The 26,686-nt window shown below is 37.5% G+C and overlaps 6 protein-coding genes across 6 annotated transcripts; 4 read left to right on the plus strand and 2 right to left on the minus strand.

Moving 5' to 3' along the window:
* On the plus strand, window positions 211-986 carry LOC18777859. The gene has a single exon (XM_007210560.2). It carries the CDS (start codon window positions 394-396, stop codon window positions 802-804), a length of 411 nt encoding a protein of 136 aa, XP_007210622.2. The 5' UTR covers window positions 211-393; the 3' UTR covers window positions 805-986.
* Window positions 1,093-2,655, plus strand: LOC18777431 (probable calcium-binding protein CML15). Its single transcript, XM_020564123.1, has one exon. It carries the CDS (start codon window positions 1,570-1,572, stop codon window positions 2,050-2,052), a length of 483 nt encoding a protein of 160 aa, XP_020419712.1. The 5' UTR covers window positions 1,093-1,569; the 3' UTR covers window positions 2,053-2,655.
* On the minus strand, window positions 2,718-9,090 carry LOC18777526 (putative phospholipid-transporting ATPase 9). Its single transcript, XM_007210429.2, has 11 exons — window positions 8,081-9,090; window positions 6,604-7,964; window positions 6,290-6,400; window positions 5,890-6,166; window positions 5,541-5,629; window positions 5,340-5,448; window positions 4,778-4,987; window positions 4,545-4,670; window positions 4,329-4,427; window positions 3,830-4,021; window positions 2,718-3,644 (listed from the first exon to the last, which is right to left on the minus strand). The coding sequence occupies exons 1-11, from the start codon at window positions 8,471-8,473 to the stop codon at window positions 3,015-3,017; spliced, it is 3,597 nt and encodes a 1,198-aa protein (XP_007210491.1). The 5' UTR covers window positions 8,474-9,090; the 3' UTR covers window positions 2,718-3,014.
* Window positions 9,594-17,992, minus strand: LOC18777309 (G patch domain-containing protein TGH). Its single transcript, XM_007210341.2, has 16 exons — window positions 17,609-17,992; window positions 16,973-17,063; window positions 16,779-16,873; window positions 15,864-15,967; window positions 14,990-15,051; window positions 14,828-14,902; window positions 14,460-14,611; window positions 14,125-14,200; window positions 13,947-14,033; window positions 13,735-13,812; window positions 13,221-13,365; window positions 12,512-13,001; window positions 12,030-12,314; window positions 11,806-11,934; window positions 11,349-11,567; window positions 9,594-10,736 (listed from the first exon to the last, which is right to left on the minus strand). Exons 1-16 carry the CDS (start codon window positions 17,741-17,743, stop codon window positions 9,990-9,992), a joined length of 2,970 nt encoding a protein of 989 aa, XP_007210403.1. The 5' UTR covers window positions 17,744-17,992; the 3' UTR covers window positions 9,594-9,989.
* Window positions 20,317-23,549, plus strand: LOC18777223 (protein Dr1 homolog). Its single transcript, XM_007209584.2, has 6 exons — window positions 20,317-20,801; window positions 20,921-20,982; window positions 21,703-21,792; window positions 22,238-22,332; window positions 22,742-22,810; window positions 23,080-23,549. The coding sequence occupies exons 2-6, from the start codon at window positions 20,928-20,930 to the stop codon at window positions 23,239-23,241; spliced, it is 471 nt and encodes a 156-aa protein (XP_007209646.1). The 5' UTR covers window positions 20,317-20,801; window positions 20,921-20,927; the 3' UTR covers window positions 23,242-23,549.
* On the plus strand, window positions 24,295-25,625 carry LOC18776492 (protein MIZU-KUSSEI 1). Its single transcript, XM_007209391.2, has one exon. It carries the CDS (start codon window positions 24,458-24,460, stop codon window positions 25,295-25,297), a length of 840 nt encoding a protein of 279 aa, XP_007209453.1. The 5' UTR covers window positions 24,295-24,457; the 3' UTR covers window positions 25,298-25,625.

The raw sequence follows: 26,686 nt of genomic DNA on the forward strand, positions 1-26,686 counted from the left end.
GGTGGAGTGGAGAGGAGTTTAAGGTTTTCTTTTGTTCTTGGCCTTTTTGACAGAAAAAAAAAAGAAAAAAAAAAAAGATGAGAAGCATTAAGCTAACCACATGACATGGGATTCACTTTTAACACAGGAATCTCTATATTTATCTGTACAGGAACAGGATGACGCATAAGCCTGCTTTGTTGATGAGGCCATGTATAAGCAAAGCAAACTCCACATCCTAAAAGTAGAGAAAAGATAAAGAAGATGAAAAGAAAGCCACTGCTTTAAGCCCTTTCCACGTTGTCTTCCACTCATAGGCATTGGCACTTATGGACAGGGAAGGGCAGCAAATGTGTTAGCTTATCATCTAACTCTTACAACAAAAACAAAGCACAACATAGACATACAAGAGCCATGGAAACATCATCACAAACTCTGCCTGATCAGCAGCAGCAGCAGCAGCCAGCAGGACAAAGCTTGAGCAGTAATTATCCGCAAGCCGTGCCATTATCTTCTTCTTCTTCTTCTTCTACATCTGGTTCTGGTTCCATTGGGCCATTCTTTGCAGTGATCTCTGTCCTAACGGTGCTTGCGTTTCTGTCGTGCGTTTTGGGGCGGAAGTTGAGTCGTGATCAGACGGTACTGAGGCCATTGGAGAGCATCAACCATGGGCATAGGACTAGCTGTGCAGGGTGGTTGAAGCGCAAGTGCAGGCAGCTGCAGTGCATGGTTTCTCATCATGATCTGGAAGTTGGACCAAATCTAAAGGTGATTGTGGATCCTAAGGTTAAACAAGGTGAAGAGGTTCCTCCACCACAGCCTTGAACACAACTTTCAACTTTGTGTACGTGTTTTTTGTTGTAAGTGGAGATTATAGCTAGGGAGATGATTCATGTACCATTTTAGAATAACCGACCACTCTCTGCTGCTGATCAGCTGGGAAATTTGTTTGATCATAAGATTGATATATTTGAATGTGAAAATCTTTTGGTATCATTTGTTGGGAATTTTGCCATCTCAGCTGAGCTGTACATGGGATCCAGCCTTGCACTTGACCAAAGGAAATATATATCCCTCCCTCCTTCCCTCCTCAATTAATCTTTTCCTTTTTTTATTAAGGTGCATTGATTCAATGAAAAGAAATGAAGAACTTAATGTGAAATATAATTCAGATCTTACCAAGAAACCGGGGCAAAATTTTAAAAGACAATGCCAGAATATAAGGCCAAAATTTAGCTTCCTTCCTAGAAGTAGGAAGTAGGCACGCATGAAAAGAGAGCCTTCCGTTCCATATGCGTGAGACAAAAAAGGCAAAAACGAAACCACCGACTCATTTTCCTGTCCTTAGGTGTCTCCACACACCATATTTAGCCTTCAAATTTTCAATCACCACCCAAAAAATCACACCCTCTCTCTCTCTCTCTCTCTCTCTCCCTCTCTCTCAAACACATTCAGCACCTCCTTCTCCTCCTCGTCCTCCTCCTGCTGCTGCACCACAATTGTCACATTGTGTTTCAATCTCTCTTGTCATTTTTGTGTAGATTGTGTCATATTATTAGTTGTCATTGTTGTTAATATAGGACTAAACTAATGCCTGCACTAGCAGTTGATCAACTTAACCAGTTAAGAGAAATCTTTGCAAGATTCGACATGGACTCAGATGGCAGCCTCACCATTTTGGAGCTCGCTGCCCTCCTCCGGTCCTTAGGCCTCAAGCCCTCAGGTGACCAAATCCATGTCTTGCTAGCCAACATGGACTCAAACGGAAATGGCTCCGTGGAATTTGATGAATTGGTCAGTGCTATATTGCCTGACATGAATGAAGAAATTTTGGGAAACCAAGAGCAACTATTGGAGGTTTTTCGGTCCTTTGATCGTGACGGTAATGGATATATAACTGCAGCAGAGCTAGCAGGGTCCATGGCCAAAATGGGTCAGCCGCTAACGTATAAGGAGCTAACAGAGATTATCAAAGAGGCTGATACAGATGGAGATGGTGTCATTAGCTTTAATGAATTTGCCACCATAATGGCAAAGTCAGCCTCAAGTTTTCTAGGCCTTGCTCCCTCATGACCAGAGGTTCCTGCTACATGCTATAGTTTTGGCCCTGTAAACATGTTAATCTCTATTGCATTGCATCATCCCGCGAAGAAAAAAGAAAATTTTCTCATCTGCTTGACTAATCTTAGATTATAGACTCTTTTTTTTCCTTTTCTTTTCTGACCACCAAACTAATATGCTGAGTACTTTTTTCTTTTCTCCAATACATTTCATTGGATAATTTTGTTGCTATTAGTTTTATGTTTACAAATAATTGAACAAGAGTCCCTTGTCAATGAACAGGGATCCAAATTAGCCTACATAATTTTTTTTATTTTTTATTTTTGGTGATAGGAGGACCTAATCCTTTCTTTTCTAGATTTGTTTATAGAATTAATCTGAAACCTGCATTTGTTTATAGATTTGTTTATGCACAATGGCATTCATACATATCTTTTGGATATCTTTTCTTAATTTTCTTTTCCTGTGAAATTAACCAGTCCTCTTTGCTTCAAACTTCCTTGAATTGTGGTGCTTCTAAGTTTCGCTTTCTTGGATTTGGGACCACGATGCCCAAAGAAGAATGGCTTCACAGAAGAAATACATTGTTCTGCTGAAGAGGTTTTCTTAGTTTGTAAAGCAGAGAAAGATTGTAATATGGTCATTTAGGAAGCAATAGCATCAGCTAGAAGATACAATAAAAAAATATTAAAAAATTCTTATTGTGAGTTATGGTACATCTGATACATCATACATGATACAATAGGTTGACCAGACTATTCTCTACATGAACTCCAAAATTCAAAGCAACAGTTTTGGAGCTTATAGACATAGAAATATCCTAAGCAAAAACTTGGAGGGACAAACCTTAATTCCTGGGACACATTTGCTTGTCATGGAGCACAACTACAAGACACTCTTAAATCAATATGTAAAAGAGAAAAAACTCCTCTTTGGAAATAATGTACATTATCTTATGATGAGAATGTGAAAAATTAAAGGCCCTCGAGCTTCTCTTCAAAGCGTTTAGATGTCGCTTCAATGCGGGCTGTGTAACCTACTGTTGTGGGTCTTATGGATCTCTGGCGCACCATATGACAGAACTCAGGGTCATCTGATTGCCCGTCTGTTCTTATCCACTGTATCATCTGATGATACATGGGGAAAAACCTCATTTGGATGGCTGCATAAGTGAAATATGGTAGGAGGGAAGAGACCAAAACAAATAGAGTGAGAAGCCAATAAAATGGAGCTGGTGCACAGGCTTCAATGAAAACCTTATAGGCAGTGGTTGATATGTCAGGGTCCAAGGCTCCATATGCCAACTGGAAAATATACCAGAACACAATGCCACCCCAGATGAAGAGATGTTGAATATATGTGAAGTAATTGATGGATAGTGCCATTTGACAGTTCACGACCCATACAACGCATGAGTACATCGTGGCCCCAAAGATTTCGAAGCCAATAACTTGCCCACCTTTACGAAAAGCTTGACTACCCATTGCCACAAGGCAGAAGAAGAAGATTATGGTAGCAGTCACTACCCCATTCATTGCCCATCCAAGTATCCGGAGCCAGCTAAATAAGACATTTTGTGCACCTTCTTGGTACAATAGAGGGAACTATAACATTGAAACAAGACAAAGAGAGACTATAGATCAGCATATAATCATATGATATTAGGTATGGACACAGGACATATCCAGTTTTAACCAATTATTTCTGATGTGAAATAAGCTCCTATGAAGAAAACAAAATCTCCATCTACATGAAATGACAAATAAAAGGCATAAGTGCATGGACCCACCTTGAGACAGAACTTGGCTGAGACATCTTGATCAAACACTCCCAAGGCAATTACCGGAAGTGATGTGAAGAAGACATTATATAGTGACAGATACCAATCATTGTATGCAGTTTGTCCCGAGAATGAAGCATAAATCTCAAAGAAGAAAATAGTAAAGCCAAAAGCAATGTTCTTGTAGAAGAAATAGCATATCTGTCAAAAAAGAAAAGGAGTATGTCAATCATTTCAGCTTTTCTGAGACCATTAAAATTAAAAAAGCAACATTATATTCTAAATATAAGGAGTCTGCATTTCTTTGCCTCTCCACATGCAGGATGGGATTGCACCCGAGGCAGTGTGTTAGCGTGAGATCATTTCTTAATAACTAAGCTTCTGAGGTTTAACAGTTGTCTAGCACGAATGATGGAATCCACAAAAGATTCTAGATCCATCACAGGTTAATACAAAATAAAATACCATGAAAAGCTAAAATTCAAATTTTATGAAGAAAAGAATTTACCATTGATGAGATTCTTCTGTAACACCAATGTCCATGTACAAGTAACAGGCGCTCCAAAAAACAGAACTGTGCAATTGCAACATCACTTGACATGACCGCCTGAAATTTTGGGTTGGCAGAAAGGATAAGTCAGAATTCATCAAGAGAAACAAAATTTCAAAAGGGAGTAACTCATGATGCAACAAAAACACGTGGTGCAACTTGTTAAGAATTTACCTGCATTCCTTCAACACCGCTGATACCAACTCCAATATCTGCCTCTTGAAGCATTCCAACATCATTTGCCCCATCACCAATTGCCAGAGTTGTGCTGCCATTTCTCTCTTTTACCAGTCTTGTAACCTGCATTATTTTAAATAAAACTATTTTGGACTTGATTCTTTTTAAAATCATAGACTAAGAAAATGGTTTACACGTGTTGGAACTTATTTCGGGGGAGGGGAACTTACAAGTGCTTTCTGTTTGGGAGATGAACGACAGCATATAACAGATGCGCAACTGATGGCAAGCTCTATAAAGAGGTCCTTGACATCTTTTTCTAAGGCATAAGCGAGTGAATTCCCATCAATAATCAAAGCCAATGCCTCAGAGTTCTCATCTGGTGAAGTGAGCAAAGCCTTTCCCTCATTTATTTGATGGACAACACTTTCCTTCAATGCCTAAAAAATCAGAAAGGTTTCATCAAACACCCACAGCATGACAGTTATCAGCCAGGAGATAACAGTTTTAAACACTAGCATGCTAAAAGTCCTAGTTAAGCATCAATGCAGTGACCAAAACAAGTGTCTAGAAATGTACTAGATAACCCAAAAAAAAGGTCCTAGGTGCAACCGTGCAAGTGATATGCTCTGCCATGGTTGTTTTATTTGTATAGTGGACAATTATTGTTGAAGTGAAAGGGACAATCCTAGAGATTTGTTATAACCCTAAGTTCGCCCTTCCTATCAACTACCTTTAGTGCACAACCAATACAAAAGGAAAAACAAATATCCCATAAGAAATTTGATTTACCTTGGCAACCATGGACTTATCGTCCACCTTCTCTAATGCTTTAACTTCTGGAGTCTCTGAGCTTATTACTATTTGTTTCATTCCTTGTCTAAGCAAACTGCATGCATATCTGGAAGGAGCAACAACAATGAAAAGGTATACAGTGAGAAATGCTTCTATACTGGAATCCATCTACTGATACAAATCAGTCACAAATCATACCCAATATTAATTGCCGTCTCCATTTTATCTCCAGTCAAAACCCATATCTTAATTCCAGCCTGAGCAAGCTTGTCAATGCATTCAGGAACCTATTCAGCACAGAAAGAACAAAAAAAATGAAATTTAGTCTTGAATAAAATACAAATCTCCAACAAAGTCATTACCTGTATTAACTACTGAACATAACAAACCAATATGTACTAATGTTTGGTTTGCTTGGGAGCTAAAAATATGTAGTAATTAGAAGCAAAAGCAATGCAGTAATAGTTTTGCTGACAACCAAGACTTTACAACACATTTATGCAAGTATCTGAGTCATTTTTTCACTGTAATGTAAGTTAAAACTCACCCCATTTTGAAGTTTGTCTTCAACTGCAGTAGCACCAAGAAGAATCAAATCCCTCTCTATCTTCTCTGAAACTTGCTCGACAATTTCCTCCCGGTCTGAACTAACCAAATTTTTGGCCTCAGTAAATTCTTTGTTGAATTCAACATATTCTTCTTCATCCAGTTCACGATATGCAAGTACCAAAGTCCTCAAACCAGCATCAGCATACTCGTTAATGTGTTCCTTAGTCTTCTCTTCGAACTCACTCCCATTCTTTGCAAGTCTTTCGAACATGACACTGCTTGTGGGATAAACAAGTAAATATCATGTTTGTCTAAGTTTAGTCAACTTCTGAAATTAGGAGCACCACAGTAAAATGAACTCTGGCACACACTTTCAAGAGAGGAATAAGTTTACAAACCTGTCAGCACCTTTACAAAGCAGTAGTATCTTTCCTTCTTCAGTTCTTATGATCACAGACATCCGCTTTCTAGAACTACTGAATTCCAGTATGCTCAAAAGCTTATAAGCTCTGAGAACAAAAAAAAAATGTATGCACTTAAAATATTTATTTGACAAAAACTCAACAATAGCTTCAGAACAACATATATCATAGCGGTTAAACTGCAGTAATAAAAATAAATAAAAAATAAAAAACCCCAAACATGTTAGAACAGAGAATATAGTACAGTTATTTTATCCAGATTAGTAAAAGTCCAAGTGCAAGAAGCTGACCTTTCAACCTGCCTTCCATAAATGGGATCCAACTCATGCACCGAGATGCTTGTTTGAGTCCTTTTATAAAATTCAAACCCCAGCTCTCTTGCTGCAATCACAAAAGCTGCCTCATCTGGTGATTCAGCTTCATATGATACTCTTCCGGTTTCTTCATCAATATCAGGTATTGCAGTATGACAGATAGCTAGTAACTGTAGAAACTTCTGGATTATGTCTGCACGAGGCTCATTAACCCAATGGCCATTCATGATCCTTTCATCCCTAAAATTAAAGCCCTTTATCAATGACTTGGCTTCAGTCAAGTCTTCAACATGACTCTCTTCTTCTGTCACCTCTTCAGCTAAAGATGACTTAGATGAGCCTTTTCTCCCGGCTAAAGCTCTCTCAACTTCTGTAACTCCACGCCCAAAAGCAGTCCCAGCAATGGAACACTTGATAAATTCCATTGAGTTGCAAGTCAATGTTCCCGTCTTATCTGAAAGTATAGTATCAACTTGGCCAAGTTCTTCATTCAAGTTCGAAGTACGGGCTAGGGCTGGCTGGTCAGTTTCCTCATAGTACATGTGCAGATCCTGGTTTATGAAAGTGCACTGAAGAACTTTGACAATTTCTATTGATACATACAAGGATATGGGAATCAAATAACTATACAACATAATGGCTGTTAAAAATTGCAAAATTGCTGCAACTGGTGCCCTCGTCGGATCATAGTAAACTGTGGTGTCATCTGGTCTGAGGTACCATCTTATCATTCTTCCATTTTCGAGGTCTTTCCTAGTTGTAACCCCAAAGACAGTAGCCCCAACAAATGACATCAAAACTAAGAGGAAAAACAAGAAGTAGATGATCTTATCCATCCTCCTCTCAACTTTGCTTCTCTTGGAAGGTGGAGCTGTTGAGTTTTGCATAACTTTTGTGTCATGACCTGTGAAGATTACCACCCCATACACAAAATCTGTGTTTCGTAGCTTGGAGTCCCTAAGCAGAAGCTGCTGAGGCGTAAGAGGGTACGGTTGCTCTTCAATCTCCAGACTGCCTACAAATGAGTACAAGTTTGCATTTGGGTCTTCACATCGGATTACACCCTTGAAATTATCGAAGCTCGAGTCTTCATGCAGATTAGAAGTTGCTTCCAGTGCTTGTTTTAATTTCAAATTAGTTTCCCCATCAAGATTGGTGGTCTCTACATAGCAAAGTGCCTCATCATAGCTTGATGAAAGTAAGATAAGATCAGCAGGAAAATATTCGTCCTTTTCCACCTTCACTATATCCCCAACTTTCAAATCCCTCCACTTAGTATACTCAAAAACTCCATCACCATGATGCACCCTAACTTTCCTGTTGTTCATTTCAATATCCTGATAGAAGTTTTAAAGACCTTGGTTACTAATCTAATTCTATAATAGCACTAAGTAAATACAGTCAAATACAGAAACAAATGCATCAAACAAGGTGTTGATATAAGAAAGTTTACCTGTCTTTTGCGCCTCCAATCTTCAACAGCCTCTTTCCCCATTGTAACTCCGATCACAACGACGAGAGGGACGACGTTGCTGACAGCAGAGTAAGGAGAAAGTGGTGTAAAAGACAATATTGCACAGATGAGGAAATATATATTGGCAACCCTTCTGAATTGCTCAAACAGTGCTTTTGGTAAGAATGTAGCAAGTCTGTACTTAGTGGTTCTAACATAATTGCCTTCATAACTGTGAGCAGTGGCCTCCAAGCAGTCAGGGTCGTTGCAGTAAACTACCCGTGAGAAGCCAGGACCTCCAATCCGTGAATGCTCGCCATTGAATGATGCTTTCCCACAGGAGAAGGCATGGATTCTGCCAAAATGCTGCTTCTTTCTTCTACCACCACCCATTTTCTGCAGCTAACACTTACCACGTAAATTGTGCAAACACAGAAAATGACTCCCACTCTATTGAACAACTGATCAATCCACCCACGAACCCAACAACCAGTTTTTGACCAAGATGCTTTAGTGCCTGCCACTGCCTAGCAACTTCTTGAACCAGAGCCCAGCTGGCTGGTGGTGGGATGAGAACAAATCTCAGAAAGTTGCCCAATTCCCAACTCAGTCACCCAAGAAACAGACCAAAGACTGACTGATTGAGAAAAGCAAAACAGGAACTTCAGCTAACTACCCCAAGAAAGGCCAAGAGGAACCAACCCAAAAATAGAGTGATCTGGAAACAGTAAGAAGAAAAGTTTTTTAGCCAAAATAGAAATGTCCTAAAAGGAAAAAAAATGCAAAACAAGATTTTCAATGATGAAGCTTGTAATCAAACTTCACAAAGTCTTCCACTTCATATTTGGAGACTGTGTGAAACAGGACAAAAAGGTTTTGAACCTTGATTCACTAGTGCTTTTGATTTTTTTGTTTTTTAAGTGGCTGCAGGATGACTAGCTTGCCAAGTTTGACTTGTAGCTGGAATCGCCAAACTTTGAAAGTGGAAATGGGCTTCCCATGGGAGCTACTCAACCACTTAATCAAATTAAGAATGATTTCCACCCTTTAAAACGCTATCTCAAACCAAATCAGAACGACTTTTTTGTCAAATGCAAGAAAAAGATATAAGAATAACACAAATATCAATCGCTAAAGAAGACTATAAATTACAAGTATGAGAAAAACTTCGCGTACGGACCAAGCCTTCTAGAAGGTCAATAAAGAGGCGTACAAAATTAACGAAAATTAATATGCAACTCGGAAAACAAATTATTGCCATTATGGATCTCTGGAAAAATAACTGACCCAAATATATTCCCGTGGATAAAATATTTAGGCAAGGAAAAGGAATTTAAAATAAAAAAAATATGTCAGAAGGAAGACAAATGACGTACTTCTTAAATGACAGATCATAGAGTTAATCAAAATTATCAGAAACGTGACGCCGCGTGGTGGAAGGGTCAAACAAGACCAGCCCACATGTCCATAATGATCAGCCTAATGCTTTGCTTTTTTCAAATAAGAGCGAGAGTAACAGAAAATTTCTCATTGCGCTAATAGGCTCATTAACCGTACATTATATTAGCTCAGAATATTACATCCAACTGCAGTAATGTATCAAACTCTAACAGGCAGGCAGGCATACAATCGTGTATATGTTGTCATTAACATCTCAGATAATGCAAAATGCATCCTACACTTCATCAACCAAAATCTAATTACAATCAAATGGTCCAAAAAGGAGCAACAAAACAAAGTTTCCCAATCAACAGAACCATACAAAATATGCTGTCACCCAGGCCATCATCCCAAAACCTATGCAAACTGACATTCCATCTTTTATGATGTTCCTTCTGTGAATATTTTTTGATATGTTTGAGCGATAGCAATAGTTTCATTGCAGTGCCAAGGAAATAGGACTTTATGTTCAACCCCTCCTTTTGTGCTTATCTCTCTTTGTTTCTGAACGTTCCTTCTCCGGGGAGTCTCTGCTTCTATGCTTGTGATGTTTCGAGTGTTTTCTGCTACTACTACTGCTCTTTTCTCGAGAAGATCCTTTCCTTCTCCCTTTAGAACGAGAACGGTGACGGTCTCGGTGATCACTGGATGAATCGCTATCTGAATCACTGTGTCTATGCCGATGTCGCCCAGAGCGCTTTTTACTCCTTTCATCTTCTGATGATGGACTGCTGCTCAAATTCCGGTGCCGCCTTGAGGGTGTTTTGGCCTTCCTATCCTCTTGAGTTGCCTTTTCCAAAATAATTTTGTCAAATTGATTACCGAAAGACCCAGTCTCCGTGTATTTGCTATTACTTCTTGCTGAGTTACCATTAACAGGTTCAATATTTCCACGTGGACCATCTCGAGCAATCTCCTGGCTGTGCAGAATCTCATGATTGGAAGAAGGCACATTATCAACTCGCAGGATATCAGAATCTACAGAATTAACAGTAGCAGTTCCTTTGGGAGGCACAGAATTTCCGACTTTGTTCATTGATGAGGACAGCTCAGGAGGAACCTCTAGGCCTAGTTCTTTACCCAAGGATTCCAAAAAGTCACCTGCAATCAAACGGTTTAATGTTGTATTAGCTGCTTCACCCTTCTTCTCTGGATGGCCCACTTCGTTGTGAATAGAGGTATCCTCTTCATCATCTGAATCATCAGAAAAGATAGCCTGCACACGGAAATGAAGATTAATATGAGGCATATCCTGCATATAGCATATGCATGTAAAACATGAAGCGCACTGGATTATGAGGTGAGAAAATACAAACACTTAAAATTCACCCCTACCCCCTTTTCTTCCCCAACAAAGTAAACAGAGATGTATGACCATTGACCAATATATAAGAACAGGCAAGCGTCTTCTGATCTAAATAGCTCACAACAAAATTATGGGTAATTACAATAATTCGCATGAATAATAGTAGAACAAAATGTCAGACACCAAAAAGAAATTAAAATAAACTAAGTCGATGCAATCTCACATTTCAGAGAAACTGACACAAACCTAAGATCTTCTATCCAAGCTGCATGCAAGCATTACTTATCAAGGAGCATAGAAGAAAAGAGTGACTTCACTCAACTTAGTACCCGAGAGCTCTTTTCTTGGCTTAATCATTCATAACAGTCCAAATAATGGTGAAGAAGATTCATGAATGTTTTCCAATTACAACATAATAGGGTGGCACTTTTTTGGTGTGATTTATTTGCAGTCCGCAACATGCAAGAAGAAAGAAGTGAATTCGTAAGGTACTAATAAATAAAAAAATTCCCGTTTAAGCACCTTGTAAAGGTCAACTGGCCTCTCAACATTTTCAGCTTCAACCTCAACTTCACTTTCCTTGTCAGCTACATCTTTGCTTAGTCCTTGGGCATCAGATTGAGCAACAGGGAATGATACTCCCTTTGCAATTACAATTTCTTCTGCTTTTGTGTCTTTTCCAGAATCTGATGTAAAAATTAGAGTTTCCATTTTGCTCTTCATTCGTGGAGCAGGTGGTGGCTGCAAGTGGCAATAACATATCTTTAAGGTATGGTGTTAAGGAAAACGTATTTACTGTGTACATCTTTTCTAATGGATAAACTGAATACTAGAGAGATGTACTTCTTGGCTCCAGTTTGAGTGTTTTGAGTGTGTGTGTGTGTGTGTGTGTGTGAGAGAGAGAGAGAGAGGTTTACAAAGTGAATAATGCATATAAAGAAACAGAACAGGAGTTATAGAGGAAATTATGCAACTATACCTTCCCCATGTAAGGATCAATGAGATCAAAGCGTTTGCATAAAATAGGTGAAGGACGCCATTGATATTCTTTCCGTTTTAAGTGAACTTCCTTTGTGATCGAATTTTCAGTTTGAGTATCTTTAGCTTGCTGTTTTCAAAAATTAAGAAACCAAATTATTAAGAAACCAATCTGAACCCACATCTACAAACTCAAAACCTAAAAATCACACATTGAAGCCATACCGCTAATCCCCCAGAAGTAAACTGCATGCCTCCAGAAGATAAATACTCCATAAACTGTGATGTGGAGAGTTTGCTATCTTTACTCCACTTCCCTTTCTGTATTGCCTCGGCCGCAGCCTCAAAGTCCATTCTCTCACGAGCACGAGCTGCTTCTGACATATGACTAGCCCCACCAGACTCGGTAGATCGAAGTCCTCCTTGGTACTTTTCCTTGAGAAACCGCTCAAACCGTTGTTGCTTCGCAGGATCCTCTTTGAAGGGTTTTGCAGCTTCCAGCATCTCACCCTAGATTCGACACATAAAACAAAGTAAGAAATCGAAACTTTCCTTGAGGTAACAACCGCTCATAAAAATCTAAAAAATGATTGGTAGCTAAAGCAATGTCTATGTAAACAAAAGCCAATAAATTACAATATGGATTTGAACAAACATACAAACATAAACATTTGAGAAAGCAGATAAGCAAGATGCATGGTACTCACATGTAATGCAGGTTTAGTAAATGTATCTGAAAGATTGTACTGAAGCTGAATGGCATCTGCAGAAGTAGCAGATGAACTTGAATCTTTGGCGCTTCGTTCCAAAGGCCTTTCCCCTAAAATTTGTCCACGGCTCTCTGCTGTCATCTTCTGCATGTGTGGAGACAATTTAACATCCAATTTCTGCTTGGTGTGATCACCTCGCTTCTGTTGCTCCTCCCACAGTTTCCTTGCATAATAATCATGGCCATTCCCTCCAACTAGAAAACTAAACAAAGGATTTGACTGGTTTTTCTCTCTGGAGAGATCCTCAAACAATTTACCACATCGAGCTACTAGAGTTGCAACCCCATCAATTAAAAGTTTCAGATTATTGTCCTCGGGAGGAGGGACTTCTGGGGGACCAGGATCTCCAAGCTTGTAGCCAGTCTCAAGAGGCCCCGGAAATTTATGGTGGGGTACAAAATCTTTTGGAACCACAGGAGGATCAAATCTGGAACAAATCCCAGTGTAATAGTTAGCAGTTATGTATTCGGCAATGAACAAGCAGAAAAACAAAAAAATATATATTTCATTTACAGCATAACTAATTTCAAAATGGACTCATATTAAAACATGCAGGAGGATCAAATTCTTCAGCATATTCACATGCATATAAACTAATAAAAAAGAGTGGCAACTCATATGCATCATAAAACTAAAACCTAATTACCGTTCATGCTGGTAGTCAGAATTCAATGCAAGTCTAAATCCAGAGAGAACACCTGGCTCCTTTCGAACTGACTTTTGCTTGTCCTCCATGATTGATCTTGAAGGCTCATCAATATCTTCAACATAAGTCTCCTCAAAGTCATAACCTGCACAATACAATTGGAAAAACTAGAGCATAAATAATGAATAATATTTCAACAAAAAGGTAACCTGGTTAGCCCAAAATGAATCTCACCAACAGATCGAATCACTATAGAACTATAACTATTTACCTCAGTAGATCACAAACTGAAGGAAATCATGCAACTAAAAATATAATCAATTGACCAATCTGTGGCCTGAATTAAGGGGAAAGGAAAGCATTAATCACATCTCAGCAGTCTCTCCCAGAAAGCATAATAGGGAAAGACAGCACAAAAGAAAAGAACTTATTCTATCCAATGAATCCAACAACTCTATAGCATCTATTAGTTACTGAGAAGATAAGATTGATTATTCATGACGAGAACACTAACCAGAGGCATAAACATCCTCATCTTCAGCATCAAGTTCTTCAAGTGCTCCAATTCCAAAACCAGGAGCAACCTTTCCTGCTGATGAATAACAAGCCAAATCAATCATAAGTTGAGACAAAGCAATCCATACAATCTAATAAAAACAATGAGGGGGCAGAGCCCTAGATAATAAGGCCAAAAAGAAAGCTTTTTAACTGAATCGTAAATCTTACACTTGAAACCAAAAAGATTATTATCCATCGAAAGGGCACTTCTATATCCAATACCCTTATTATCAGATAAGCGTGACCTTTTCTTTTCTGAAAATAAACAATTAAAAAATAGTTATCAGGAGGATGCATTAGATTGCTCGTAGAAATATGACTGAGTTTTCTACAAATAATCACATACCTCTAAACTCAGGAGCATGTTTATAAGGATCAAAACCTAATCCGTGAAGGTCCTGCTTTGGGTAGAGTACATAAACCTGAAGGAAAAGATGTGAGGCACAGAGAAAATCCAACAGAATAAAAAGAAAATGTGATCCCATTGTTGAAACACCATTATTTTTTTCAAAATTTGAAATTGAAAAAAGATATAGAAAGTATTGAATCACTACAGGCTCCAGATTAGCATGTTGCAGTAGCAATGTGGTATTTCCATTACTGGGAAGGATATCCTGAAAATCATGGAAACCCAAAACAATAACAAAATAATGACTGACATAGCAAAGAAAAATTACTTACAGGTGTGCTTTCTGAAGATTGAACATCATCACTCGCAGGCAGATCAATATAACTCTCAAGTTCGCCAGGAACAGACTCAGGGTCAGCAGTCTGTTTTTTTGCATCACTGGAAGAAAATGCTAAGAAAGCTTTTCGAGCTTCCCTTCGAGCATCTGTACGAGGCCAAGAAATAGTTTAAGACTTTAAGCCAAGAAAGAAATACCTCAACTAAAGAGAAATCAGATGAAGCTGTATCATAGAAGTGGTGTGGACTTTCAGCTTAACAAAATCTAAAACATGTGAAAGTTCCATCATCACATATATGTAAATTAAAAAGTAAGAAATGTAACATATTCCTTTACAAGTAATTAATCCTTTTCAAAACATACCATATGATTTATTAGTATGTGAATCCCTGATTGAACGACCATGACGCCATCCCATCTTCAGCAGCAACTTTACGCCTATTCAAAAACCAGCAAGTAGAGGCTAAAAGATGTGCAACTACCAAAGGAAACACTACTTTAATAAGTAACCCAACTTAAACAAACCTATAGAATCTGTGGACGGAAGAACTAATTCATCAGGAACAGGTCCAGGAATAGCTGATGGCCTACATGAAAAAAACAAAACAAAAAAACAAAAAAAAAGAGATATAAAAAAGTCAGAAAACCATGCATGAAACTCCTTTAGGAGTGAAAAATGAAGAGAAAAAAAAGGTTAAAAGGATACAACTCATAACATTCATCCTCATTATGCACCAAGCTGAGAAAATGTGAAAACAAATGTAAAACAATGGGTGCAACATTTCACCATATGGACCACCGACCATGTAAAGTAACAAGAATAAAGCTAATATATTGTGGAGAGATATTTTTTTTTAAAAACAAATTAGGATGCACTTTAATTTTTAATTTGGCAAGCAATTGAAGATCCGCATTTTTCTGTCACATGATAGAAGATGCTGGATATCACATCTCCATAAACTAAGTTAAGAGTTAGACTGATGAACACCAGAGCATTTAATATATTTATCACTAGAATGCATGGATAATTAACTATTTGTCCATGTTGAGAACTTGAGACAAGAATCTTATTCCTTTAACCAGCAAATCTAATAAAAATGTGATAATAAATTTTATTCCTTTAAGCAGAAATAAACTAAAAAATGCTACTACATTCTACTCTCACCACAAAATTTCCAAGAGAGAGTGGGTGTTAAGACTCTAAACGACCTCATCGGTCATACCCAAAGAATTTAATTTTCTTCAGCAACACAACACTCAACGATAAGGTTAGGATACAAGAATAAGTAGCATCCAGAACCTTATCACTTTCATCCAAATGGCCCAACTTGTATTACTGTCATCAAGTCGACTAAATGAATAATTATTAAACTAGAATTACAAATAACCCATACTTCACCTTTTTTGTTGTTCCTTCTCAGCTTGTTTCCGAGCAAGTTCTGCAGCTGTAAATCCAAAAGTATCAAACTGCAAAGACGTCCCCAAAGATTGGCCTTCCAGTTCCTAAAATGTTAAGAAGAAGAACCATGAAGCTGATTTGGAATCTTAAAGTAAAATCATATTACTGAATCAACCAGTTCCAGAATCTCATTTGACACAAAATGCACAGATTACTACTAATAAATGTGTGACAGGATACACAACAACATTCTCTACCAAATTAAAATGAGCAAAATATACTGACGATAATTTTTACAAGGATCACAGTTTTTTTACAATGAAAGACACAAAAATAAAAGGAACTTTCCCCATGAATCATGACATCAAATCACATCTTCAACTGAGTAATCCTTTGCTTAAACACCTTCGCCATCTTTTGGAGTTAGAGTTCGAAAGCAATTTTACTTCCACCTAATGTTGCAATTATCTCAAAGGGAACATCACCTTCTGTCAACTTCAAAAATCCTAAGTTCATAGGTCTATGCTTTCCTCATTTGCAGTAATCCTCAATAGAAGTACTACCTCAGTTTTTTAAGAGCTAGAGAACAGTCAACATTACATAAGAATGAAAATTACTTTATTTCCTACTTTCATTATACTCTTTGCTAAGTAAATGAAAATCATTCAAATGTTTGAAACTAAATTTTGGAAAGGTATGTTTCCCACCAATAAATTTTCACTCCCTTCAAAGTAAAGTTCATATTAGACAAATCGAATTACTAAACATGAAACAAGCATGCATACACGTTATTGACACATTTCAAACACCATGACTCCAACATTGACAATTTTCGTAACATATTCACAAAGTTGAAACATATAACTGAAACAGATTCAAATAAAACTAATAAGTCAAAGCCAAAATAAAACATACTTCTTTTTCATCTTCATCTAAAAAGTTCAAAATGTTCTGCTGTTTGACTTCAGCTCTGTTCTTCCGGGATGACACAAAGGACTGTGGTGTCCACCCTGCAGAATTGTTTCACATCCCTTAAACCATTAGCTACCCTTGAAAACTCTTAAGAAAAGGGATCACACATTCTAGTTCGAAGGAAAGAAAAATGATACCCTCTTTTGAGCCCACCGTATTGTAATAGCCAGCAGAAAACCCTCCACTAAATGCCCCATGAAATCTCCTTCTTCCTTCTTCGTCTCTAACCTGGAGACAAAAAATTACAAAATTAGTTAAACATCATCACACACAAGGCATCCTTCTTATGAATCAATGAACAGAACCGTTGTAAATTAGTTAGGACTTAATTCCAAGCAGAGTAAGTTATATATGTCTCATTAGAGTTCTTTAAATTAGTTCAATTAAAATGGCATCATTTGGCATCCCCAAAATCACTTGGCAGTATTTCACTGTATGTGTTGAGCCAATTATCATCTTCAATGTTCAAATTCAAAAGGGAAAACAGGTCATTTCAATCTGCAGCTTGTTATCTAAAGTAAGTCTCAAATTCCTTTTCAAACTTCCTCATTTACCAGACAAGCTACTGTAAGTACGAATGTCAAACTCTTTCTGATCCCATTTCCTACCAATCCTTCTAAGCTAACATAAGTGATATTAAAACTCAAGTCTCCAAAACTTAACATACATTTTTCTCGACTCTTTTCACTGTCTCGAGTTTTCTCAGGAACCAAACAACATATAGAAAATAAATAGGAGCAAAATAGAATATAGCAGGCGAGCAGAGCAAATACCTCTTGCTTCCAAGGAACGAGAGTACGTAGGTTACCAGAGGCCTCGGCAACGGCCTTCTTCTTACGACTGATGATCTCTTCCTCACGCTCTATCGGTGTTCCGTAGAACACGAAATCATCTTCGTCCCTATCCATTCTTAATTAATTTCTTAATATCTTGAACATCAAGGACAATGCCGTGTAATCAAATTTATCAAGAAAAAGAGCCTAATGAATTGGATTATGGGAAAACAAACAGGTTTATGATATTGCGAATCGGGATTGGGGTTTCTTGCAGAGTATCGTTACAGGGCGAGGCAAGGCGAGCGACGCAAAGCCCTCCTTCGAGCTGAGATAAAGAGGGAGAGAGCGAAGTACGAAGAGGGAGAGAACGTAGTAGTATGTTATCTTTGGACCCAAATAATGGGCTCGGCGGCCAACCCATTTAACTCGACCCGCTTAATTTCCCCCAACCCAACCCATCTAACCATGAATGAATGTACAGCCGCGCTGCTATATTCGGTTTTTCAACTTATACCCAGTTTTTTAAAAAATAGTACTGCCGACCGGCCATACTCTGTTTTTTATTTTTTATTTTAAAATAGTACAGCCGTGCGCTATATTCAATTTTTCCTAATTTTTAAAAAATCGTATAACCGGCCGGCTTTACTGTTTTTGACTAGTGGCACCTAGGTGCAAAGCGTTCTTTTTTAAATATATATATAAATTATACTCCTTTTTCCAATTTATTTTTTTTAATAGTATAGCCAAGAGGCTTTACATGTTTGACACGTGGCGCCTAGAGCTCAACGGGTACTTTTTTAAATATATATAAATAGTATAGCCGGGTGGCTATACCCAACAAAATTTCTTCGAGATAGATTTTTAAAAAAAATAAATATAAACTTAGTATCTTTAGGCAAATAAATTTTTTTAAATTTCTTTTTAGTAATTAATAAATATCTTAGCCTGATTTAATTACTTTCATTAGTAATTATGCTCTAACTATTATTTCTCTAGTGAATAATAGTATTAAATATTTTAATTTTTAATAAATAAATTATATTACTTAATAAATAGTATTTAGTTTTTAAAATTTTTGAATTAAATAAAATTCTTAAATACTAATTATTCCCTAAGTAAACAATAGTTAAAACATAAGTAATAATTAAAGTAATTAAAAAAGAGAAATTCATATTATGGTATTTATAGAGTATAGCCGCGCGACTATGTGTTTAAAATATTACTCTTTTATTTATTTTTTAAAATAAATAAATTTGGTCTGCCTAGGTGCTATGCAGGTCCTTTTAAATAAAATAAATAGTATAGCTGCGTCCCTATACTCTTTAAATATCTAATGGGTGCCTTTTTGTTTTTAAAATTTTTCTCCCTGATTTTCCTTTGTCGATAAGACTAGTCTAGAGCATTATGCGTTACATTTAGGCCATTACCAAGGTATAGCTATTGTCCCTTTTTTATTTTTTACTTTTTCAGAATTATTATCCGTATAAAGAATTTAGCATTTTTCAATTTAATACTCGTATTATACACGTACGCACGACAAGTGCCGTTTTTCAACCATATCGACAAGTAGGCTTGTTGAGGGCTAGTCTAGGGATCCCTTTGATTAGGGCCCGTTTCTCTCGTGTTGTCCTTAATGAAAGAGCTTAGTCAGATACAGTATAAACAAGTAGTAAATTGATCAATCAAGATATATGAACTCCTATAATTTGCAGATCTTATATATATATATATATATATATATTTGACATATGATGAACTACCAGTATATATATTTGGGTTTTAAGTTAATTGCTTTTCTATTGCCATTCGGTTTACATCTTGCCGCCACTAAGAAAAAATTGTCAATCATTCTCATAAAATGCTAAAAAGGCTAGATGGCCTAGGTTGTTGGACAAAGAAAATAAATAAATAAATCATATATTGTGGATCCAACAGGCATGCTTACTTATATGGAAAGGAAGTTATATTCCTAACTATTCCTTTGTTTACTTGCATGTTGAGAATGAAAAATGATATAGAATCCACATGTAATCATGATATTGATTCATGATATAGAGACAATGGCATTTTGGATGGGGAAAGTGGTATTAGGCATGGACGAATCAGAATGAACTTTTTTCTACCCAAAGTGCCCTAATATATTTTATGAAAACACCGAAAAACTAACCCCCAAAAAAAAAAAAAACCAAGTTGATGCCATTTTCTTTGAACACAAATATATTAACTCAATTCTATATAGATATACTAGGAAGTAATAATTAAACTTTTAAAATGTGGTTATTTTTACATATATTAAATTGGATTTATTATTACTATATAAAAAGTTTATTTTTATTTTTTTAAAAAGGTTTATTATTAGATTAAGAACTGAAAAGAAAAAAAAAAGATTAGAGAACTTTTGTCATGTGTTCTATGTAATTTTTTTTGTTTAAAACAAAAAAATTTATCATTTGAAAAATTGTGTAAGTAGTTGAACAATTTGAATTTATTTTGCAAGGGCATTTTGGTAATCAATCTGGTTTTGATTTCAATTCCTAACAATAGTAAACGATTTTAATGAGAATTCGTTTTGTTTTCATTCCAATTTCTGACAGTTAAAAAATAATTTAATTAACTCGATTTCTACTTAATTCATAAATACTCCGATTTATCCAAATTCCTAACTAGTAAACGTGCACAAACAACTCTTTAGAATTTCATGTCACCGTTAACCAAATTGTAAATTGCTTTGTTTAGGTATTCTATCGATTGATTGGCTGTTTTGAGTCTTCTCATCGAACGCTTCGAAGATGAAAGAAGAACTCTCTCACTAACTCACATCTCGCCCCTTATTAAAACTAAGGGAACCATCCATACCTCGACGCGCCCATACCCAACGTGCACAACACCCCCAACCACTTATACGTGAAAACACGGATGTCGAAAACTCCCTCAACAACGCCAAAAATCAGCGCGTGGTGGACTTCTTAATTTTCAACGCGCTTTAGGGGGCTTGCTTGCCCTAATCGCCTGCGAGCGAGATCTGGCTTCTTATCCTGAAGAACCAATGAAGCATGCCCTTCCCTGATAAATCCATATATCAACCATGCCCCTCTTCGTGATCTTCCTGCAACTCGGATCGTCAATCGGTTGATTCGTCGGCCTACTCCTTCAGATTCACGCTCGCTCTCCGATTCGACTGAGTTATCCGGTGAGTCCTTTCGATTTTGCGAGAAACTTCAGATCTGTAATTTTAGTTTCTCTCATATATAAGTTCTTGTATATACGCGTATATGTATATATTGATTTTTGGGTTAATGGTTTACGCAGGTTTAGGATGGAGCCGATGGACATCATCGGGAAGTCAAAGGAAGATGCTTCGCTTCCGAAAGGTAGATTCTTATTTTAGGGGTGTTTTTTTGGTTTATTATTGTTGTTATGTTTATCCATTCCATGAAATTTGTTAGATTTGATGTTGTTTCCCCCTGTGAAGTTCAGCTATTGTCTTTGAGTTTTGTCATAGATCGATTTTGGCAACATCGGTTGCCATAGGGTTTGGGGGATTATCACTGTTATTGAATCCTTGGGTGATTTTCAGTGAGTTTGCCGCTGTACTTATTTTGTGGTGATAAATTGATTTATTAATTGGGGGTTGCTAATTTATGTTTCTTTCTGATGAATGAAAACCTTTACCTATATGTTTTCTCTCTACTTTGCATGTAGTTGTGCAGAATAGTTGCACCAGGGCTTGGCACTGGCAAAAGTTATTTTTTATTTACTCATTCTGATCATATGTTATGTCTTTATAACCATTCACCTCTCTCACTTCATCATATTTTCTGTACTTTTATCATCCCTGATTCTGGCTTTTCATGGTTTCTTTGTGTCCTTGAATACCCTGTAGGCGCATCTTATGCTGTTTTGTACACAATATTATTATTGACTACCAATTGTTTTTTGATACATCTCTGTAGCTTATTTACTGGTTTTACTACAATATTTGCTTTGTCTTTGTTGTATTGCTAAAAAAAAATTCTTATGGAATGGAAGCATGTCGAAGGATAACTTCTTTAAAAAAAATTGCTCAAAAATTTATTGATGTTCATTTTCAGCAACCATGACCAAGATTATTAAAGAGATGTTGCCGCCAGATGTCCGTGTTGCAAGAGATGCTCAAGATCTTTTGATTGAGTGTTGTGTAGGTGAGTATATGTAAATAGTTTAGCTTTGGTTTATCTGTTACATTTGTATGCATTAAAGCACACAGGTAGATTGTTATTCTGTGTTAATCCAAACGAGTTTTGTTATTGTTAATGCATCTATTTTTGCATCTTGGTTTCTGTATAGTTCAAACCCTTATCTGCATATCTTTTGGTCAATAGCATGTTCTGCAAGTTAAACATGGTTGTTTCAGGGAATACACAACAAAATGCATTGTGGATTCAGTACATAAGTTTCAATCAAAATTAAAATACAGTTACTTTTCGGATTTTGAGGGATTTTTATTATCAGTTATGGCTGTTGGAACTCCTAACTTCTTTCTTTGCCCCATAACTTTTTGTTTTGTACTGTTGTCTACTACGTATGCTAGTTCTAGGATGTTTTATTTATTTTCATTGCTGAAGGAAACCTTCATCGCTTTTGCAGAGTTTATAAATCTCATCTCATCAGAGTCTAATGAAGTTTGTAGCAGAGAGGAGAAAAGAACAATAGCACCTGAGCATGTACTCAAGGCTTTACAGGTTTTTGACCAACACATTTGAGCATATTGTTCAGTATCTAATTTGGTTCTTGATTTTTCTGTGGTCTCATTTGTTGTCTTAAATTGTTTTTGTCCTTGGTGCATCTGCACTTTCATATTGTGGTTTATCAGTATGTCTATTGGTCTATGCATACATTTCTATCGTTTTACTTGTAGGCTTTATCTAAGTGAAGTTCATGTTTTCTATCACGATAGTTATTGCCACATTGGTCTATGTGGGTCCTTGAAAGAAGTGCATATTTGTGCAATAAGCCTGAAAGTGTAATCAGTTATTTGTGCATATAATTGGTCAATATTGTCGTTACTGTCGATGACCAAGAATGTCTGTATACTATGTACATGTTCAATAATGGCTGCATTATGACATTCATTCCATTCTGTGTTAACAGGTTCTTGGGTTTAGCGAGTACATTGAGGAAGTTTATTCAGCATATGAACAACACAAGCTTGAGACTATGGTAATTGTTCACCATGTTATGCTTTCTATGTTCCTCATACAAGTTATGTTAAAACTTAAAACAAGATGGTACCAATTCAGTTGAACCTTGATAGTTAGGGAATTGACCCTTTGTGCAGTTGGTTTAACTGCCAGTTATCTCTTTCTCTTATACACGCTCATGGATGCACATACACAAGTCAACTAGTTCACATATTTTTGTTTTAAATTGTCAAGTAATGGTGAACTTGCCGCATAAACTTGTACTGATGAAAGTGAAATTCCTTCCAGCATGACGTAGCAAAAAGTGTGAAATGGGGCAATGGAGCCGAGATGACAGAGGAAGAAGCCTTGGCTGAGCAGCAGAGGATGTTTGCAGAGGCACGTGCTAGAATGAACGGTGGAGCCACTGCGCCCAAGCAACCAGACCCTGAACAAAGTTTAGAGAGCTAACTGTAGGATCTTTATTTTTCTTGAATTATCGTAGGCAAGCGTCCTTGACTCATCATCCATTTGTGCTTCTAATATGGCTTATTATGTACAAAGAAAACCATTGACTAGTGTGCTGGCCTATGCCAATGTGCACTTTAAGTTGTATGCTCGTTATGGATCCTTGTCTATAAGTTAATGTAATTAGTAAGAGTTTGTCCAACCAAACCCTGGTGCCCAATTGTATGTAATTATTTGGGTTTATTTAGTTGCAGTTTGGAAAACTAGTTGTGTTCTCTGTTCTGTTTCTCAATCGAGATTGCATTAGCACAGTGACTATTGTTGTATTTGTGTTTTTTGTTGGCTTTCACAAAAACATGGAAAATGCATGTAGACGGCATGCGATTGCTTACAAAAGTAGCTGTCCTCCGAAAATCATTCCTCATAGAAACTCATAAAAACACCAACTGATGTCGTAAGGCCACCTTACCTTGAGAGAGAGGAGTTCACCGGTCTCACCAGGAAGGAAAGTGATGCTTCAGTGGTGTTATAGGATTTGACAAAGAATAAAGAAGGCATGGTTGGGTTGGGTCCCCACAAACATTGAGGTGTCAGTTTGCAGGTAGGTGGTGAAGTTGTAGACTCTGCACCCAACATAGCCCATGAGAATTCAGGGTTTCCGATACCAACAACACCTCTTCTTGTGCAGTAAAAGACGACGACATGGCTATGGAAATGGAAGGGCATGTTGTGACTTGTGGATTGTTGATTGCTTTGGGTTTGTGTTTGTGTTGGGCTTTGGTTTGCCGTCTCTTGATCTTTACCCTTTTTTGTTTTGGGATTTCATGAAGTCAAAAGACTCAGTCAAGCAACTCTCCTCCTCCACCTCCTCCTCCTCCCAGGGTAGTACCCCACTAGAAAGTGAAATAACAAACACATTGTCTCCTCAGATTCCTTTCTTTTCTATTTCAAAATGAAATCTCTCTCCCTCTCTCTCTCTCTCTCTCTCTCTCTCTCTCTCATTTCCTCATTCAGTTGGTGGGTCAGCCTATGTTTCTTTTGTCAGGATTCTCTTGGGCTACAACAAAAGGGCTAGAAACAAAGAATTAATGAAAGCCCCACATATCAATAAAACTTAAAAGACAAGAGACCAGAATCCCTTCTCTCTTTCTCTCTCTTTCTCTCTCTACCCACCAAACCATCTTTAAGGACTGCCTCTGCCATTGATTGCTTTTCTCATATGAAGACAGTGAGCATGGCAAGGACCTTGCAAGACTCTTCCTCCAAGAGACACTTCCACTGGACAAACAAGGTTGGTACTGAAGATGATGATCATGTAGCGCTTCCAAGCTTCAAGTCCTCATCCTCCTCAAAAACAACTGATCACGAGGAAGAGAAGAACACAGAGCATGATCATCATCCCAAACCACAACATGGCCATGTGGCTGCAGCAGCGGCAGCTCATCAACTTCCAAGGAGGAAACTTCAGGCAGCTGCAGTGTCCAGGCTCCGTTCGGTTCTCACCGCCTTCGGTAAGAACCGTTCGAGCCTACCACTCGGGCTTGGACCCCGAGTGGTAGGCACCCTTTTCGGCTCTAGGCGTGGTCATGTACATTTTGCATTCCAGAGGGACCCAAATTCACAACCAGCCTTTTTGATCGAGCTTGCCACTCCAATCAGTGGGTTGGTTCGAGAAATGGCATCTGGGCTCGTTAGAATTGCCTTGGAGTGTGACAAAGACAAAGAAGAAATGAAAAAGAAAGACAAAGCTCTGAGGCTGCTAGAAGAGCCTGTGTGGAGAACATTTTGCAACGGCAAGAAGTATGGTTTTGCAAGCAGAAGAGAATGTGGGCCCAAGGAGTGGAAGGTGCTGAAAGCTGTGGAGCCAATTTCAATGGGGGCGGGTGTTTTGCCAGCTGCTGCAGGGAATGAAGCTGAAGATGGGTCCGATGGTGAACTCATGTACATGAGGGCCAAGTTTGAGAGAGTTGTTGGATCCAGAGACTCTGAGGCCTTCTACATGATGAACCCTGATAGCAATGGAGCTCCTGAACTCAGTATCTATTTGCTTCGAGTCTAATTCCACTATGTGCTTCCATTTTTGAAGAGTAAGCTGATGGGGATACTTGTTTTGCTCTTCAATTTAGGAATTGGAGGCCTAGTTCTCTCCAAGTAGTTTTCTTTGTTCTTTTTTCTATTTATTTTTATTTTCTGTTTTGGTATATTTGGAGAAAATGGTTTAGTGGGCTTAATGTATTTTCATATTTTGTTAGTTTAGGGTGGGGGGCAATACACATGATGGTAGGTGGGGGGGTCATGAAGGTGTATATGTATAGCTTTTTCCAATCCTTAATTAAGTGATGATGAGACAAGGATGCTAATGCAATCATGATTGTGTCCTCTTTGCATTTTTTTGGGTTAATTTCCTCTGCTTTTCAAATAATGGCTTATCTCAAGTTAATGCTGAGAGAGAGTTGTCTTTCACCAAGGAAGAAAGTCTAAATTGAATTCTCAGCCAATATAGTTAAGCCAGCAGGTAAGCTGAACAGAGAAAGGGAATGGACCCTTGTCTCTTATGATTCTGTTTTCTTGGTACAGTAGATGAGTACAATGATTTCTTTGCTATTTGGAAGCCCATCCTCTGCATAACCAAAAGTGCTTTTGGTAAAAGCACAAGCTACTTCCTGCATAACCAAAAATGTTTATGGTAATTATGGAAACTCATATGAGATCAATATGCAAAAACACAAACTGGTTTTTTTCCCCCTCTCTGTCCATGTAGCTGAATGAAACCTTGTTCTTAGATCACAAGATGGCTGAAAATGCATATAGCCAAAAGGGAAAAGATTTATGACGCAAAGATGCAATTTTCTTTTTTTCTTTTTTCTGTGTGGGGGCAATTTCTTTTCTCTTTCTGATATGTGGGATAACTTCAATGATAGGTTTTGGTGTCTGTTTTTGCTTTACTAATAATTCCCTTTCCCTGTTTAAGCTTGGATCCTTTTTTTTTTTGCATTAACGTTCATTCATACACATTCTTCCCATAAGATTTGGGCATTTGGTCTAAAAGTATAGGCTATTTCAATTTCCAATCATTGCTTTTGATATATAATTTTGTGTGAGAATGATCCCAAGATAAATTTACTGAAGTAGTCATAGAAGTCATCAAAAGCAAAATATTAAAAGGAAAACCCAAATCCAATTCCTGACAGCAGAATTTGGCTTTTCTTATGATTGACTGCTTTTTTCTTTTCTTCTTTAATCTCTTTAATTTTTGGTTCTGAATGTAAACTTGTTGACTGCTTTTCTACCTTGGCATTTGATTCCCTGCTGAATTTAAATGCCCCTGTTACATTCTCTTCAGTAATGTGTTAATGTAGCTTCCCCTTTTTTATGGTTAGGCTTAGGCCACTTAAAGTATAATAATCTATCAGTTCAGTTGTGAATTTAAATGAGTTATGCAATATTG

The sequence above is a fragment of the Prunus persica genome, chromosome G5 (assembly GCF_000346465.2).
Source record: "Prunus persica cultivar Lovell chromosome G5, Prunus_persica_NCBIv2, whole genome shotgun sequence".
Classification (NCBI taxonomy): Eukaryota; Viridiplantae; Streptophyta; class Magnoliopsida; order Rosales; family Rosaceae; genus Prunus; species Prunus persica.